Genomic DNA, 17,786 nt, shown 5'->3' with positions numbered 1-17,786 from the left:
TGGGGGTCCTAAAGGGGACCTGGGGGGTCTTCGGGGGTCCTAAAGGGATCCTAAAGGGAACCTGGGGGCTTTTGGGGGGTCCTAAAAGGGTCCTGAAGGGGACCGGGGGGGGTCTTTGGGGGTCCTGAAGGGGACATAGGGGGCTCTGACCCCCCAGGGGTCTTTGAGGTCCTCCAGGGGGGGGCGTGAGGTCCTCCAGCGGGTCGTGGATGGGTTTGTGGGCGTGGCCTCGAGGAGAGAGGCGGGGCGATGAGTAGCTCCTCCCACTCGAAGGCGTACCCGATCCGGGAGGTGCGCTGATTGGTTGCTGGTAGGAAGCTCCGCCCAATAAAGGTGTGGCTAAACGAGGCGGCCGCTGATTGGTTCCTGAGTCAGCGCGTGGCATTGTGGGAGATGAAGTCCAATAAAGGCACCGTTGGGGGGGGGGGGTGTCTCCCAAATTGGGGAGGGATCCCAAACTTGGGGGGGGGTCACACAATGGGATTTCGAGGGGGGGGGTCCCCCAAATTTGGGGGGGGGTCTCAGAGCCCCCCATCCCCCCCCCCAAACCCTCATCCCCCAATAGAACAGCTTTGCAGCCTCCATCCGCAGCCATTTATTCCCATAGAATTTGAGGGGGGGTCCCCCACATTTTGGGGAGGGGGGGGTTCAAACAATGGGATTTCAGGGGAGGTGGGGGGGTCCCCCAAATTTGGGGGGGGGTCTCAAAGCCCCCCACCCCCCCCCCAAACCCTCCAGCCCCCAATTAAACCCACAGCGCCGCCTCCATCTGCAGCCATTTATTCCCATACAATTCGGGGGGGGGTCCCCATATTTGGGGGAGGGGGAGGGGGGGGTTCAAACAATGGGATTTCGGGGGTGGGGGGGGGTCCCCCAAATTTGGGGGGGGTCTCAGAGCCCCCCATCGCCCCCCCCCAAACCCTCAGCCCCCAATAGAACCGCTTTGCAACCTCCAGCCACAGCCATTTATTCCCATAGAATTCGGGGGGGGGGGTCCCCATATTTCGGGGAGGGGGAGGGGGGGGTTCAAACAATGGGATTTCGGGGGTGGGGGGGGGTCCCCCAAATTTGGGGGGGGGTCTCAGAGCCCCCCATCGCCCCCCCCAAATCCTCAGCCCCCAATTAAACCCACAGCGCCACCTCCATCTGCAGCCATTTATTCCCATACAATTCGAGGGGGGGTCCCCCACATTTCGAAGGGGGGGGGGTTCAAACAATGGGATTTCGGGGGTAAGGGGGGGGGTCCCCCAAATTTGGGGGGGGGTCTCAGAGCTCCCCCCTGGCGTGCAGCATGTAATGCTCGTGGAGGTCCGTCACCAAACCGAAAGCCCCGGCGCATTCGGTGCATTGATAAGGGGGGTCCTGGGGGGAAGGTGGGCTGGGTGGGGGGGGTTGACGGGGGGGGGCTGAGGGTTGAATCGTAGTTTGGGGAGGGGGTCGACGACCCCCCCCCCCAACACCCCCTCCCCCCACCCCTAAATTTTGACTGTGTTCACAACGATGAGCCCCTAAAGCCGCGGGGCTCCCGAATCCCAAACCGCATTCGGCGCAGATGTAATGGGGGGGGTGGTGAAAGGGGCGGGGGGTGGGGGTGGTGGGTGGGGGTCGGGGGGGGGGCGTAGCCCCTCCCCCTCCCCCACCCCCACCCCCACCCCCCCCGCTTTGGGGTCTTTTCCTCCCTACGTGGTAACTGCGATGAACTTTTAGGGCTCTGGACGTCCCGAAACCTCGTCCGCATTCGGGGCATTGATGCCATTCGGGGTGGGGGTGGGATGGATGGGTGGGGGGGGGATTAAGGTGAGACCCCCCCCCTCCAGCCGTCATATTTGATAAGAGACCCCCGGAACGGGTAGAAGATGATGAAAGGTTGAAATTCGCAGCCAACCCCATGGGGTTGGGGGGGGCGGGGGGGGGGTCTTCGGGGACGGAACGGTCGCGGCTGCGGGAACCTGGAAGGAGGAAGGGGGGGGGGGGGGGAATGGACATCCCATAATAAGCTGGCACTGTGAGGGAAAGGAACCCCATAGAGATCCCCCAAAAAACCCATAGAGACCCCCAAAAAACCCCATAGGGACCCATAGAGACCCCATAAAAGCCCCATAGAGACCCATAGAAACCCATTAGGACCCATAGGGAACCATAGAGACCCTGTAAAAAACCCCATAGAGACCCATAGACACCCATAGACACCCATAGAGACCCACAGGGACCCATAGAGAACCCATAAAAACCCCGTAAAGACCCATAGAGACCCATAGGGACCCATAGTGACCCATAGAAACACCATAAAAACCCCATAGAGACCCATAGAGACCCACAGGGACCCATAGAGACCCCATAAAAACCCCATAAAGACCCATAGAGACACCATAAAAACCCCATGGAAACCCATAAAGACCCATAGGGACCCATAGGGACCCACTGACACCCACAGGGACCCCATAAGGACCCATAGAGACCCCACAGAGACCCCATAGAGACCCATAGGAACCCATAGAGACCCACAGAGACCCATAGGGACCCACAGAGACCCATAGGGACCCCATAGAGACCCCATAGAGACCCATAGAGACCCATAGAGACCACAGGGACCCACAGAAACCCCATAAGGACCCATTGAGACCCCCAGAGACCCCCAGACACCGATAGAACCATATAGGGACCCACAGAGACCCATAGGGACCCCAAAGACCCCATAGAGACCCATAGAGACCCATAGAGACCACAGGGACCCACAGAAACCCCATAAGGACCCATAGAGACCCACAGAGACCCCCAGACACCCATAGAACCCCATAGGGACCCACAGAGACCCATAGGGACCCCAAAGACCCCATAGAGACCCACAGAGACCCATAGAGACCCATAGAGACCACAGAGACCCACAGAAACCCCATAAGGACCCATAGAGACCCACAGAGACCCCCAGACACCCATAGAGACCCATAGGGACCCACAGAGACCCATAGGGACCCCAAAGACCCCATAGAGACCCATAGAGAACCACAGACACCCCCAGACCCCCATAGGGACCCACAGAGACCCACAGAGACCACAGGGACCCACAGAAACCCCATAAGGACCCATAGAGACCCACAGAGACCCCCAGACACCCATAGAACCCCATAGGGACCCATAGGGACCCACAGAAACCCCATAAGGGCCCATAGAGACCCACAGAGACCCCCAGACACCCATAGAACCCCATAGGGACCCACAGAGACCCATAGGGACCCCAAAGACCCCATAGAGACCCATAGAGACCCATAGGGACCACAGGGACCCACAGAAACCCCATAAGGACCCATTGAGACCCACAGAGACCCCCAGACACCCATAGAACCCCATAGGGACCCATAGAGACCCATACAGACCCCACAGGGACCCCCAGACACCCCCAGACCCCCATAGGGACCCACAGAGACCCCACATCCCCCCCCCCCCCCACTACCTGTGCAGCCATTACTGGGGGGGGGCGTTGGGGGGCTGCTGTCCCCAGACGACACCGACGTCTCCTCGGAGTCCTCCCCGTCATCGGGGGGCGCTGAAGCTCCTGGGGGGGGGGGGGGCCGGGGCTTTGAGGGGGGCGTGGCCTAACAGACCACGCCCACCACCGCCCTAACAAAGCCACGCCTCCTTCGGCACACACCGCGCCATATATGGTAATGCCACGCCCCCGCGGATTTAACCACGCCCCCGGTGGGATGACCACGCCCCCACCCGCTCTGACCACGCCCCCTGCCCCCATAGAGCCGCCTCCCAGCCTTTCAGCCCCATAGCCCCGCCCCCTTTTTATCATAGCTCCGCCCCCATCCCGATGAAACCCTCCCCCCCGCCCGGTCCACGGCCCGGCCCACTGCCGCGTAGCCACGCCCCATCTTCATAGCCCCGCCCACTGCCACATAGTCACGCCCCCAGCTCCGTAGCCCCGCCCACTGCCACATAGCCCCGCCCCCAGCTCCGTAGCGCCGCCCACTGCCACATAGCCCCGCCCCCAGCTCCGTAGCCCCGCCCAAAGCCACATAGCCCCGCCCCCAGCTCCGTAGCCCCGCCCACTGCCACATAGTCACGTCCCCTGCCCCCATAGCCCCGTCCCCAATCTCTATGCCCCGGCCCCTGCCCCATAGCCCCACCCCCAATCTCTAAGCCCCGCCCCCCGCCCCACAGCCCCACACCCAATCCCTATAGCCACACCCCTGCCCCAGAGCCCCTCCCCCAATCCATTAAGCCCCGCCCACTGCCCCAGAGCTCTCGTTAACCGTAGCCCCTCCCACTGTCCGTAGCCCCGCCCCCCAATCCCTGTAGCCCCTCCCCCAGTCCTGGCCCCGCCCCCAATCACCGTAGCCCCGCCCACTGCCCCACAGCCCCCTTTCTAACCACAGCTCCTCCCACTGCCCGTAGCCCCGCCCCCAATCCATACGGCCCCGCCCCCATTCCCCGTGGCCCCGCCCCCATTGTCAAAAGCCCCACCCCGTAGCCCCGCCCCCTGCCCTTGGCCCCGCCCCTCACCCGTGGATCCTCCGTCGTCGTCCTCGAAGGCGCCGTCGCCGCCCCCCTCCGCCGCCATCATGGCGCCTGAAACCCCCCAAATCCACCCCATATGTACCCCGAATCCCCCCTAAATCCCCCACAAATCCTCCCCAACTGCCCCCCAAATCCGCCCCATATGTACCCCAAATCCCCCCTAAATCCCGCCCAAATCCACCCCATATGTACCCCGAATCCCCCCTAAATCCCCCACAAATCCTCCCCAACTCCCCCCCAAATCCGCCCCATATTTCCCCCCGAATCCTCCCTGAATCCCCCCTAAATCCCCCCCTATTTGTCCAGAATCCCCCCCAAATCTCCCCCAAATCCCCCCTAAATCCTCCCCAACCCCCCGAAATCTGCCCCATATTTCCCCCAAATCCTCCCTGAATCCCCCCCAAATCCCCCCTAAATCCCCCATTTGTCCAGAATCCCCCCCAAATCCGACCCAAATCTGCCCTATATTTCCCCCAAATCCCCCCTAAATCCCCCCCAAATCCTCCCCAACCCCCCCCAAATCTGCCCCATATTTCCCCCCAAATCCCCCCCCCACATCCCCCCCATATTTCCCCCAAATGCCCCCAAATCCTCCCCCAAATTCCCCCAAACCCTCCCTAAATTCCCCCAAATTCCCCCAAACCCCCCCAAATCCCCCCCAAATCTGCTCCATATTTCCCTCAAATCCCCCCCAAATCCCCCCCCACTTCTCCCGAACCTCCCCCAAATCCGACCCAAATCCCCCCCCCGATCCCCCCATATTTCCCCCAAATGCCCCCTGAATCCACCCCAAATCCCCCCATATTTCCTCCAAATCCTCCCCAAATGCCCCCGAATCCACCCCAAATCCCTCAAATCCCCCCATATTTCCCCCAAATCCCCCCCAAATCCCCCCATATTTCCCGAAATCCCCCCAAATCCACCCCCAACCCCCCCTAATTCACCCCAAATTTCCCCAAATCCCCCCCAAATGCCCCCCAAATCCTCCCCATATTCCCCCAAATCCCCCCCAAAATCTGCCCCAAATCCTCCCCGTATTTCCCCCAAATCCCCCCTTCATGCCCCCCCAATTGCCCCCCCAGACCCCCCACTACCCCCTATCTCCCCCCCAGACCCCCAAAGACCCCCCAGTTCCCCTCAATTCACGCCACGACCCCCAAATGCCCCCCAGTGCCCCCCAACTCCCCCCCAGACCCCCAAAGACCCCCCTCAAACCCCCCCAGTTCCTCCCAAGACCCCCAAAGTCCCCCCAAATTCCCCCCATTACCCCCCAGACCCCCCCCAATTCCCCCCCAGAGCCCCAAAGACCCCCCTCAAGCCCCCCGTTACTCCCCAGACCCCCCCCAATTCCTCCCAGCCCCCCAATTCCCCCCCATTACCCACCAGACTCCCCAAACCCCCCCCAATTCCCCCCCATTGCCCCCCAGACCACCAAAGACCCCCCCAGACCCCCTCAATTCCCCCACATTACCGCCCAGACCCCCAACGACCCCCCCAATCCCCCCCCAACAACCCCCCCATTACCCCCCAGACCCCCAAAACCCCCCCAATTCCCCCCATTACCCCCCAGACCCCCAAAACCCCCGCAATTCCCTCCCATTACCCCCCCAGACCCCCAAAGACCCCCCCAATCCCCCCCAATTCCCCCCTTTTCTCCCCAGACCCCCAAAGACCCCCCCAGACCACCCCAATTCCCCCCCATTACCCCCCCCGCCCCCCCAAACCCCCCCAATTCCCCCCCAGACCCCCAAAGACCCCCCATTATCCCCCAGACCTCCCCCAATCCCCCCCAATTACCCCCCACACCCCCAAAGACCCCCCCAGATTCCCCCAATTCCCCCCCAGACCCCCAAAACCCCCCCAATTCCCCCCCATTCCCCCCCGTTCCCCCCCAGACCCCCCCCAGACCCCACCAATTCCCCCCCATTACCCCCCAGACCCCCAAAACCCCCCCAATCCCCCCCCCAGACCCCCATTTCCCTCCCCCAATTCCCCCCCCAGGCTCCCCCATTGCCCCTCAGATCCCCGCAGACCCCCCAGACCCCCCCAATTCCCCCCCATTACCCCGCAGAGACCCCCAGCCCCCCCAATTCCCCCCCATTACCCCGCAGAGACCCCCAGCCCCCCCCCAATTCCCCCCCATTACCCCGCAGAGACCCCCAGCCCCCCCAATTCCCCCCCATTACCCCCCAGACCCCCAAAGACCCCCCCAATTCCCCCCCATTACCCCCCCTACCCCCCAAAACCCCCCCAATCCCCCCTCAATTCCCCCCCATTACCCTCCAGACCCCCAAAACCCCCCCAATTTCCCCCCATTACCCCCCCCACCCCCAAAGACCCCCCCAGATTCCCCTAATTCCCCCCCAGACCCCCGAAGACCCCCCCAATTCCCCCCCCAGGCTCCCCCATTACCCCTCAGATCCCCGCAGACCCCCCAAAGCCCCTCCAATCCCCCCCCCATTACCCTGCAGACCCCCCCCAGCCCCCCCAATTCCCCCCCATTACCCCCCAGACCCCCAAAGACCCCCCCAATCCCCCCCCAATTCCCCCCCAGACCACCAAAGACCCCTCCAGACCCCCCCAAATTCCCCTCATTACCCCCCAGACCCCCAACGACCCCCCCAATCCCCCCCAATTCCCCCCCTTTACCCCACAGACCCCCAAAGCCCCCCCCAAAATCCCCAATTTCCCCCCCTTTACCCCCCAGACCCCCCCAATTCCCCCCCATTACCCTCCCCACCCCCCAAGACCCCCCCAATTCCCTCCCAGACCCCTCATTAACCCCCATTATCCCCTAGACCTCCCCCAACTCCCCCCTTTACCCCCCAGACCCCCAAAGACCCCCCCAGACCCCCCCAAATTCCCCCTCATCACCCCCCAGACCCTCCCGATTTCCCCCCATTGCCCCCCAGACCACCAAAGACCCCCCCAGACCCCCTCAATTCCCCCACATTACCGCCCAGACCCCCAACGACCCCCCCAATCCCCCCCCAACAACCCCCCCATTACCCCCCAGACCCCCAAAACCCCCCCAATTCCCCCCATTACCCCCCAGACCACCAAAGACCCCCCAAATTCCCCCTCATTACCCCCCAGACCCCCAACGACCCCCCCAATTCCCCCCCATTACCCCCCAGACCCCCAAAACCCCCCCAATCCCCCCCCCAGACCCCCATTTCCCTCCCCCAATTCCCCCCCCAGGCTCCCCCATTGCCCCTCAGATCCCCGCAGACCCCCCAGACCCCCCCAATTCCCCCCCATTACCCCGCAGAGACCCCCAGCCCCCCCCAATTCCCCCCCATTACCCCCCAGACCCCCAAAGACCCCCCCAATTCCCCCCCAGACCCCCAAAACCCCCCCAATCCCCCCCCAATTCCCCCCCAATACCCTCCAGACCCCCCCAGCCCCCCCCCAATTCCCCCCCATTACCCCCGCTACCCCCCAAAACCCCCCCAATCCCCCCTCAATTCCCCCCAATTCCCCCCCAGACCCCCAAACCCCCCCCAATCCCCCCCCCAGACCCCCATTTCCCCCCCCAGTTCCCCCCCAAGCACCGCCCCACCGCCCCCCAGGACCCCCCCCCCACCGCCCCCTCTCACCCCTCCCACCCCCCCAATTGCCCCCCCCCCATCCCCCCCTACTGCGCCCCCCCCCCCCCCCCCGCACGGCTCCCCTATGGGGCGCTATGGGGCCGCCCCACAATGCCCCGCGCTCACCGCCCCTCTCCGCTCCGGCCGCCGCCGCCGCCGTTCTGCGCATGCGCTAAGAAGGAAGAGGGGGCGGAGCCGACCCCGAAGCCACGCCCACGTAACCCCACCGAAGCGGCGCATGCGCGGTCAGAAAGGCCGTAAGGCCACGCCCCCCTCCGTCTGGAAAGTGGGGCAGAGAGGAGGGGGCGGAAGTGGGGGAGGGAGGGGCGCTTCCGGTCTGCGGTTGGGACATCCCATAATGAGCTCCCACGGGGCGTTGTGTGGGGCTGAGCCCGGAGGGACGCAGGGAGACCCATAGGGACCCATAGGGACCCATAGAGACCCACAGAGACCCATAGGGACCCATGGAGCCCCATAGGGATCCATAGGGACCCATAGGGACCCATAGGGAACCATAGGGACCCATAGAGACCCATAGGGACCTATAAGGACCCCAAAGACCCCATAGGGACCCATAGGGACCTATAAGGACCCCAAAGACCCCATAGGGACCCATAGGGACCTATAAGGACCCCAAAGACCCCATAGGGACCCATAGGGACCCATAGGGACCAATAAGGATCCCAAAGACCCCATAGAGACCCATAGGGACCCATAGAGACCCATAGGGACCCCAAAGACCCCATCCAGACCCATAGGGACCCATAGGGACCCACGGAGACCCACAGGGACCGATAGAGACCCACAGAAACCCATAGAGACCCATAGGAACCCACAGAGACCCATAGAGACGCATACAGACCCACAGGTACCCATAGACCCACTTAGGAACCCACAAAGACCCCATAGAAACCCCATAGAAACCTTTAGAGACCCCGTAGAGACCCATAGAGGCCCCACACACCCCATAGCACCCCGTATTGCCCTATTGAGACCCATAGAGACCCCATACAGAGTCATAGAGACCCGTAGGGACCCCGTAGGGACCCACAGAGACCCACAGAGACCCCCAGAAAACCCCATAGAGACCCATAGAGGCTCATAGAGGCTCATAGGAACACATAAGAACCCCATAAAGACCCATAAAGACCCCCCAAAAAACCCATAGAGACCCATAGGGAGCCATAGAGGCCCATAGAGACCCCACACATCCCATAGCACCCCATATTGCCCCCACTGAGACCCATTGAGACCCCATAGAGACCCATAGGGACCTACAGAGGCCCCACACACCCCATTGGGACCCCACAGAGATCCATAAAGACCCCAAACAGACCCATAGGGACCCATAGAGACCCCACAGAGACCCACAGACACCCATAGAACCCCTTAGGGACCCAAAGAGACCCATAGAGACCCACTGACACCCACAGAGACCCCACACAGACCCCATAGGGATCCATAGAGACCCATAGGAACCCACAGAGACCCACAGGGACCCATAGAGACCCCATAGTGCCACATAGAGCCCCATAGAGACCCATAGGGACCCTATGAAGACCCATAGAGACCCATAGGGACCCATGGGGACCCATAAAGACCCATAGAGACCCCATAGAGACCCACGGGAACCCACAGGGACCCATAGAGACCCATAATGATCCCATAGAGACCCATAGGGACCCGTAGGGACCCATAGAGACCCATAGGGACCCACAGAGATCCATAGGGACCCATAGAGACCCATAGAAACCTATTAAGACCCCAAAGGCCCCATAGAGACCCATAGGGACCTTATGAAGACCCACAGAGACCCATAGAGACCCATAGAGACTCACAGAGACCCATAGGAACCCACAGAGACCCATAGAGACTCATAGGGACCCATGGGGACCTATATGGACCTCAAAGACCCCATTGAGACCCATAGGGACCCATAGAGACCCATAGGGACCCATAGGGACCATGGAGCCCCATAGGGATCCACAGGGACAAATAGGGACCCACAGAGACCCATAGGGACCCATAGAGACCCATAGAGACCCATAGAGACCCATAGGAACCCATAGGAATGCCAAAGACCCCATAGAGACCCACAGGGACCTTCGGGGCCCCTTAGAGCCCAATAGAGACCCATAGGGACCCATAGGGACCCATAGGGACCCCAAAGGCCCCATAGGGACCCATAGAGACCCATAGGGACCCCAAAGACCCCATAGAGACCCATAGGGACCCATAGGGACCCATAGGGACCCACGGGGCCCCTTAGAGACCCATAGGAACCCACAGAGACCCATAGAGATCCATAGGGACCCACAGAGACCCATAGGGTCCCCAAAGGCCCCATAGAGACCCATAGGGACCCACAGAGACCCACAGAGACCCATAGGGACACATAGGGACCCATAGGGATCTATAAGGACCCCAAAGACCCCATAGAGACCCATAGGGACCCATAGAGACCACAGGGATCCACAGGGACAAATAGGGACCCACAGACACCCATAGGGACCCATAGAGACCCATAGGGATCCATAGGGATCCATAGGGACACATAGGTACCCTATGAAGGCCCATAGGGACCCATAGAGACCCATAGGGACCCATAGGAACGCCAAAGACCCCATAGAGACCCACAGGGACCTTCGGGGCCCCTTAGAGCCCAATAGAGACCCATAGGGACCCCAAAGGCCCCATAGGGACCCATAGAGACCCATAGGGACCCATAGAGACCCATAGGGTCCCCAAAGGCCCCATAGAGACCCATAGAGACCCATAGGGACCCATAGAGACCCATAGGGTCCCCAAAGGCCCCATAGAGACCCATAGGAACCCATAGAGACCCATAGAGACCCATAGGGACCCATAGAGACCCATAGGGACCCCAAAGACCCCATAGAGACCCATAGAGACCCATAGGGACCCATAGGGAGCCACGGGGCCCCTTAGAGACCCATAGAGACCCATAGAGACCCACCGAGACCCCATAAAGACCCATGGGGACCCCAAAGACCCCATAGAGACCCATAGGGACCCACCGAGACCCCATAAAGACCCATAGGGACCCATAGGGCCCCACACCGCCCCATAGCTGTTATCCCCACGTGCCCCCCCCCCACCCGTGCCCCCATTCCACACCCACCCACACCCCCCCGCCCCCCCACCCCACCCCACATCCCCGTGGCCCCACATCCACGTGCATCACCCCCACCCACATCCCAGCCCCACATCCCCACCCCGTATCCCCTCCCGGTCCCTCCGCATTCCACCCCACCGCCTCCACCCCATAGCGGGGTCACCCCATAAAAAAGCCGCGGCCGCTCCCTGGGGCCGCCCCATAAGTGACGGCGATGGGGGCAGCGGGGCCGGGATTGGGATCAGCGCTGCTGCTGGGAGCGCTGCTGGGTGCGGTGTGGGGCGGGGGGGGGGGGGGGTGGGTCTCTATGGGGCGCTATGGGGCTCTATGGGGTCTTTGGGGTCCCTATGGGTCTCTATGGGTCCCTATGGGTCTCTATGGGGTCTTTGGGGTCCCTATGGGTCCCTATGGGTCTCTATGGGGTCTTTGGGGTCCCTATGGGTCTCTATGGGGTTCTATGGGTGTCTAGGGGACTCTATAGGTCCCTATGGGTCCCTATGGGTCTCTGTGGGTCCCTATGGGTCTCTATGGGGTCTTTGGGGTCCCTATGGGTCTCTATGGGTCTCTATGGGTTCCTATGGGGCTCTATGGGTCTCTATGGGGTCTTTGGGGTCCCTATGGGTCCCTATGGGTCTCTATGGGTCCCTATGGGTCCCTATGGGGTCTTTATGGGTCCCTATGGGTCTCTATGGGTCTCTATGGGGTCTTTGGGGTCCCTATGGGTTTTTACGGTTCCCTATGGGTCCCTATGGGTCTCTATGGGTCTCTGTGGGTCTCTATGAGTTCTTTGGGGCCCCTATGGGTCTCTACGGGTCTCTATGGGGTCTTTGGGGTCCCTATGGGTCTTTATGGGTCCCTATGGGTCCCTACGGGTCCCTATGGGGCTCTATGGGGTCTTTATGGGTCCCTATGGGTCCCTATGCGTCTTTATGGGTCCCTATGGGTCTCTATGGGTCCCTATGGTCTCTATGGGTCTCTATGGTTCTCTATTGGTCTCTATGGGTCCCTATGGGTCTCTATGGGTCTCTATGGGTCTCTATAGGTCCCTATGGGGCTCTATGGGGTCTTTGGGGTCCCTATGGTCTCTATGGGTCCCTATGAGTCTCTATGGGTCTTTAGGGTCCCTATGGGTCCCTATGGGTCTCTATGGGTCCCTATGGGTCTCTATGCGGTCTTTGGGGTCCCTATGGGTCCCTATGGGTCTCTATGGGTCTCTGTGGGTCCCTATGGGGCTCTATGGGTCTCTATGGGTCTTTATGTGTCTCTATGAGTTCCTATGGGGCTCTATGGGGCTCTATGGGATCTATGGGGCAGTATGGGATCTATGGGGCAATACGGGGAACTATGGGATCTATGGGGTAGTATGGGATCTCTGGGGCGCTATGGGGCTCTATGGGATCTATGGGGTGCTATGGGGTGCTATGGGTTCTATGGGGCACTATGGGATCTATGGGGCACTATGGGATCTATGGGGCTCTATGGGGCACTATGGGATCTGTGGGGCGCTATGGGGCACTATGGGCTCTATGGGATCTATGGGGCTCTATGGGATCTATGGGGCGCTATGGGGCTCTATGGGGCACTATGGGATCTATGGGGCTCTATGGGGCGCTATGGGGCTCTATGGGATCTGTGGGGAGCTATGGGGCACTATGGGTTCTATAGGGCACTATGGGGCGCTATGGGGCTCTATGGGATCTATGGGGCACTATGGGATCTATGGGGCACTATGGGTTCTATGGGGCACTATGGTGCTCTATGGGGCGCTATGGGGCACTATGGGATCTATGGGTCGCTATGGGTCGCTATGGGTTCTATGGGGCACTATGGGGCTCTATGGGATCTATGGGGCGCTATGGGATCTATGGTGCTCTATGGGGCGCTATGGTGCTCTATGGGGCGCTATGGGGCACTATGGGATCTATGGGGATCTATGGGGCACTATGGGATCTATGGGGCACTATGGGATCTATGGGGCTCTATGGGGCGCTATGGGGCTCTATGGGGCGCTATGGGGCACTATGGGATCTATGGGGATCTATGGGGCACTATGGGATCTATGGGGCACTATGGGATCTATGGGGCTCTATGGGGCGCTATGGGGCGCTATGGGGCGCGCTGACCCGCCCCCCTTTCTCCCCCCCCCAGCCGCTGCGTTTCCGTGCGGCGCCGCTCCGACGCGTGACGTCACCACGACAAGCGGCGATGACGTCACCGTAGCCGGCTGTGACGTCACCGGATCCGGACGAAGCCCCGCCCACCTCCTCCCCATAACCACGCCCCCTCCCGCCCCCCCGGACTGCGACCCTTCGGGGGGGGGGGGCGTCGTCGCCATGGAGACCGAGGGGAGGAGTGACGTCACCGATGCGGACCGTGACGTCACCGGCGGGGGGGGTGACGTCACCGGCGGATGCGACGGCGACACCGACGGGGGGGGAGGAGGCGCCCTGGAGACCGAGGGGGGGGGTGACGTCACCAAAGGGGGGGGTGACGTCATCAGCGGGGGTCCCGGTGTCACCAACGGGGGTCCCAGTGTCACCCATGGGGGTCCCAGTGTCACCTGTGCCACCTATGAGGGTCCCAATGCCACCAACGGGGGTCCCGGTGTCACCTATGGGGGTCCCAGTGTCACCCACGGGGGTCCCAATGTCCCCAACAGGGGTCCCGATGCCACCTATGGGGGTCCTAATGTCACCTGTGCCACTTATGGCGGTCCCAATGTCACCCATGGGGATCCCAGTGTCCCTAATGGGGGTCCCGGTGTCACCATGGCCACCCACGGGGGTCCCAATGTCCCCAACAGGGGTCCCAATGCCACCCATGGGGGTCCCGGTGTCACCATGGCCACCTATGGGGGTCCCAATGTCACCCATGGGGGTCCCAGTGTCCCCAGCGGGGGTCCCGGTGTCACCATGGCCACCTATGGGGGTCCCAATGCCACCAGCGAGGGTCCCGGTGTCACCAGCGGGGGTCCCAATGTCACCTGTGCCACCTATGAGGGTCCCAATGCCACCCATGGGGGTCCCAATGTCGCCATGGCCGCCAATGGGGGTCCCAATGTCACCTATGGGGGTCCCAGTGTCCCCAACGGGGGTCCCAATGTCACCTGTGCCACCTATGAGGGTCCCAATGCCACCTATGGGGGTCCCAGTGTCACCCGTGTCACCCATGGGGGTCCCAGTGCCACCAATGGGGGTCCCGATGTCACCATGGCCACCTATGGGGGTCCCAATGTCCCCAGCGGGGGTCCCAATGTCACCATGGCCACCAACGGGGGTCCCGGTGCCACCATGGCCACCCATGGGGGTCCCAGTGCCACCTATGGGGGTCCCAGTGTCCCCAGCGGGGGTCCCAATGTCACCTGTGCCACCTATGAGGGTCCCAATGCCACCCATGGGGGTCCCAATGTCGCCATGGCCGCCAATGGGGGTCCCAATGTCACCTATGGGGGTCCCAGTGTCCCCAACGGGGGTCCCAATGTCACCTGTGCCACCTATGAGGGTCCCAATGCCACCCATGGGGGTCCCAGTGCCACCCATGGGGGTCCCAATGTCCCCAACGGGGGTCCCGGTGTCACCATGGCCACCTATGGGGGTCCCAATGTCACCCATGGGGATCCCAGTGTCCCTAATGGGGCTCCCGGTGTCACCATGGCCACCCATGGGGGTCCCAGTGTCACCCATGGGGGTCCCAGTGTCCCCAGCGGGGGTCCCAATGTCACCTGTGCCACCTACGGGGGTCCCAGTGTCACCAGTGCCACCTATGAGGGTCCCAATGCCACCAACGGGGGTCCCGGTGTCACCATGACCACCTATGGGGGTCCCAGTGCCACCCATGGGGGTCCCAATGTCACCATGGCCATCTATGGGGGTCCCAATACCCCCAGTGGGGGTCCCAGTGTCCCCAAAGGGGGTCCCAATGTCCCCAACGGGGATCCCGATGTCACCATGCCCACCTATGGGGGTTCGGATGCCACCTATGGGGGTCCCAGTGTCCCCCACAGGGGTCCCAGTGCCACCCATGGGGGTCCCGATGTCCCCAACGGGGGTCCCGATGCCACCTATGGGGGCCCCAATGTCCCCAACGAGGGTCCCAATGCCACCATGGCCACCCATGGGGGTCCCAGTGTCACCCATGAGGGTCCCAATGTCCCCAACGGGGGTCCCAGTGCCCCCCACGGGTGTCCCGACGCCACCACGCCCCCCCCCAGAAGTGACAGCGCCGCCCCCCCCCCACCCTGCGCCGAACTCCCGGTCACCGTGGGCCCCCCGAGGGCTCCGCCCCCCTCCCCCAATTCGGGGGTCGCCTCCCCCCCTCGGCGCCTCCTCTTCTTCCTCCCCCCCCTCCTCCTCCTCCTCCTGCGCTGATCCCAAAAGTCCCCCCCACCCCCCATCCCCCCGTGTCCCCCCAGTGTCCCCAAAATCCCCCCCTTAAAACCCCCCCCAAATCCCCCCCATATCCCCCACATCCCCCCAATACCCCCCCATGCCACCCATATACCCCCCATATCCTCCCCAAATCCCCCCCACCCCCCCATAGCCCCCCATAGCCCCCCCAAATCCCCCTATAGCCCCCTATAGCCCCCCATAGCCCCCCATACCCCCCCCAAAACACCCCCCATAGCCCCCCATAGCCCCCCATATCCCACCCCAAAACACCCCCACCCCCCATAGCCCCCCATATCCCCCCATGTCCCCCCCACATCCCCGCAAAACCCCCCCACCCCCCCATAGCCCCCCCATATCCCCCCCAAATCCCCCCCACCCTCCCCATAGACCCCATAGCCCCCCCAAATCCCCCTATAGCCCCCTATAGCCCCCCCAAATCCCTCCCATATCCCCCCCAAAACACTCCCACCCCCCCCATAGCCCCCCATATCCCCACATACCCCCCACAAAACACCCCCCACCCCCCCATAGCCCCCCATATCCCCTCAAACCCCCCCATGCCCCCCAAATCCCTCCCATATCCCCCCCAAAACACTCCCACCCCCCCCATAGCCCCCCATAGCCCCCCATATCCCTCCCCAAAACCCCCCACCCCCCATAGCCCCCCATAGCTCCCCCCAAACACCCCCCATCCCCCCATATCCCCCCAAAAAAACCACCCACCCCCCCATAGCCCCCCTTATCCCCCCCAAACCCCCCCATCCCCCCCATATACCCCCCATATCCCCCCCAAAACACCCCCATACCCCCCCCAAAACACCCCCACCCCCCCATAGCCCCCCATATCCCCCCATACCCCCCCATACCCCCCCAAAACACCCCTACCCTCCCCATATCCCCCCCAAATCCCCCCACCCCCCCATAGCCCCCCATAGCCCCTCCCAACCCCCCCCCAAATCCCCCCATATCCCCCCCAAAACACCCCCGTACCCCCCCCAAAACACCCCCACCCCCCAAATAGCCCCCCCAAATCCCCCCCATACCCCCCCAAAACACCCCCACCCCCCCATAGCCCCCCAAATCCCCCCCACCTCCCCCATACCCCCCCATATCCCCGCCCAAAACCCCCCAATCCCCCCCATATCCCCCCATATCCCCCCCAAATACCCCCCACCCCCCCATAGCCCCCCATATCCCCCCCCAAATACCCCCCCATCCCCCCGATATCCCCCCAAAAAACCCCCCACCTCCCATAGCCCCCCATAGCCCCCCTTATCCCCCCCAAATACCCCCCACCCCCCCATAGCTCCCGATATCCCCCCCCATATCCCCCCCACCCCCAAGCCCCCCCATAGCCCCTCCCAACCCCCCCCCAAATCCCCCCATATCCCCCCCAAATACCCCCACCCCCGCATAGCCCCCCATAGCCCCCCCCAAACACCCCCCATCCCCCCATAGTCCCCCCATATCCCCCCAAAACACCCCCCACCCCCCCATATACCCCCCATATTCCCCCCAAATACCCCCCATCCCGCACATATCCCCCCATATCCCCCCCAAATACCCCCCACCCTCCCCATATCCCTCCCAAATCCCCCCACCCCCCATAGCTCCCCATAGCCCCCCCCACCCCCCCCCCAAATCCCCCCATATCCCCCCCATATCCCCCCAAATCCCCTCCAACCCCCCCAAATCCCCCCTAACCCCAACACCCCCCATATCCCCCCCCCACCCCCAAGCCCCCCCATTGTACCCCCAATAAATCTGTTCCCCTCCCCCCCCCCCCGGCTCTGCGCCCCATTTCTGCCCCTCCCCCCATTTCCCATTCTGTCCCCATTTCCCGTTTCATCATTCCCCCCCCCCCAAAAAAAAGAGGAACTGTGCCCCCCCCCAAAAGCATCACCCCACGGGGTGCCCCATAGCGCCCTATGGAAACACGTAGGGACCCATAGGGACCCATAGGGACCCATAGAAACCCATAGGGACCCATAAAGACCCCATAGAGACCCATAAAGACCCATAGGGACCCATAGGGACCCATAGGGACCCACAGAGACCCATAAAGACCCATAGGGACCCCAAAGACCCCATAGAGACCCATAGAGACCCACAGAGAGCCACAGAGACCCATAGGGACCCATAGGGACC

General features: G+C 62.6%; 2 protein-coding genes across 2 annotated transcripts; both read right to left on the bottom strand.

Annotated features, from left to right (window-relative positions):
• Window positions 1-764: 764 nt before the first annotated feature.
• Window positions 765-8,570, bottom strand: LOC149914074 (uncharacterized). Its single transcript, XM_090128168.1, has 4 exons — window positions 8,241-8,570; window positions 4,510-4,575; window positions 3,452-3,553; window positions 765-1,949 (listed from the first exon to the last, which is right to left on the bottom strand). The coding sequence occupies exons 1-4, from the start codon at window positions 8,281-8,283 to the stop codon at window positions 1,267-1,269; spliced, it is 894 nt and encodes a 297-aa protein (XP_089984294.1). The 5' UTR covers window positions 8,284-8,570; the 3' UTR covers window positions 765-1,266.
• Window positions 8,571-13,571: 5,001 nt separating this feature from the next.
• On the bottom strand, window positions 13,572-15,571 carry LOC149914073 (uncharacterized). Its single transcript, XM_090128099.1, has 2 exons — window positions 13,811-15,571; window positions 13,572-13,697 (listed from the first exon to the last, which is right to left on the bottom strand). The coding sequence occupies exons 1-2, from the start codon at window positions 15,384-15,386 to the stop codon at window positions 13,651-13,653; spliced, it is 1,623 nt and encodes a 540-aa protein (XP_089984225.1). The 5' UTR covers window positions 15,387-15,571; the 3' UTR covers window positions 13,572-13,650.
• Between the last annotated feature and the right edge of the window lie 2,215 nt (window positions 15,572-17,786).

This window comes from Phasianus colchicus, chromosome 32 (genome assembly GCF_987193195.1).
Source record: "Phasianus colchicus chromosome 32, bPhaCol1.hap1.1, whole genome shotgun sequence".
Lineage (NCBI taxonomy): Eukaryota > Metazoa > Chordata > Aves > Galliformes > Phasianidae > Phasianus > Phasianus colchicus.
Note: the sequence above shows the minus strand (reverse complement) of the source record. Positions and strands in the feature narration are given on the sequence as shown.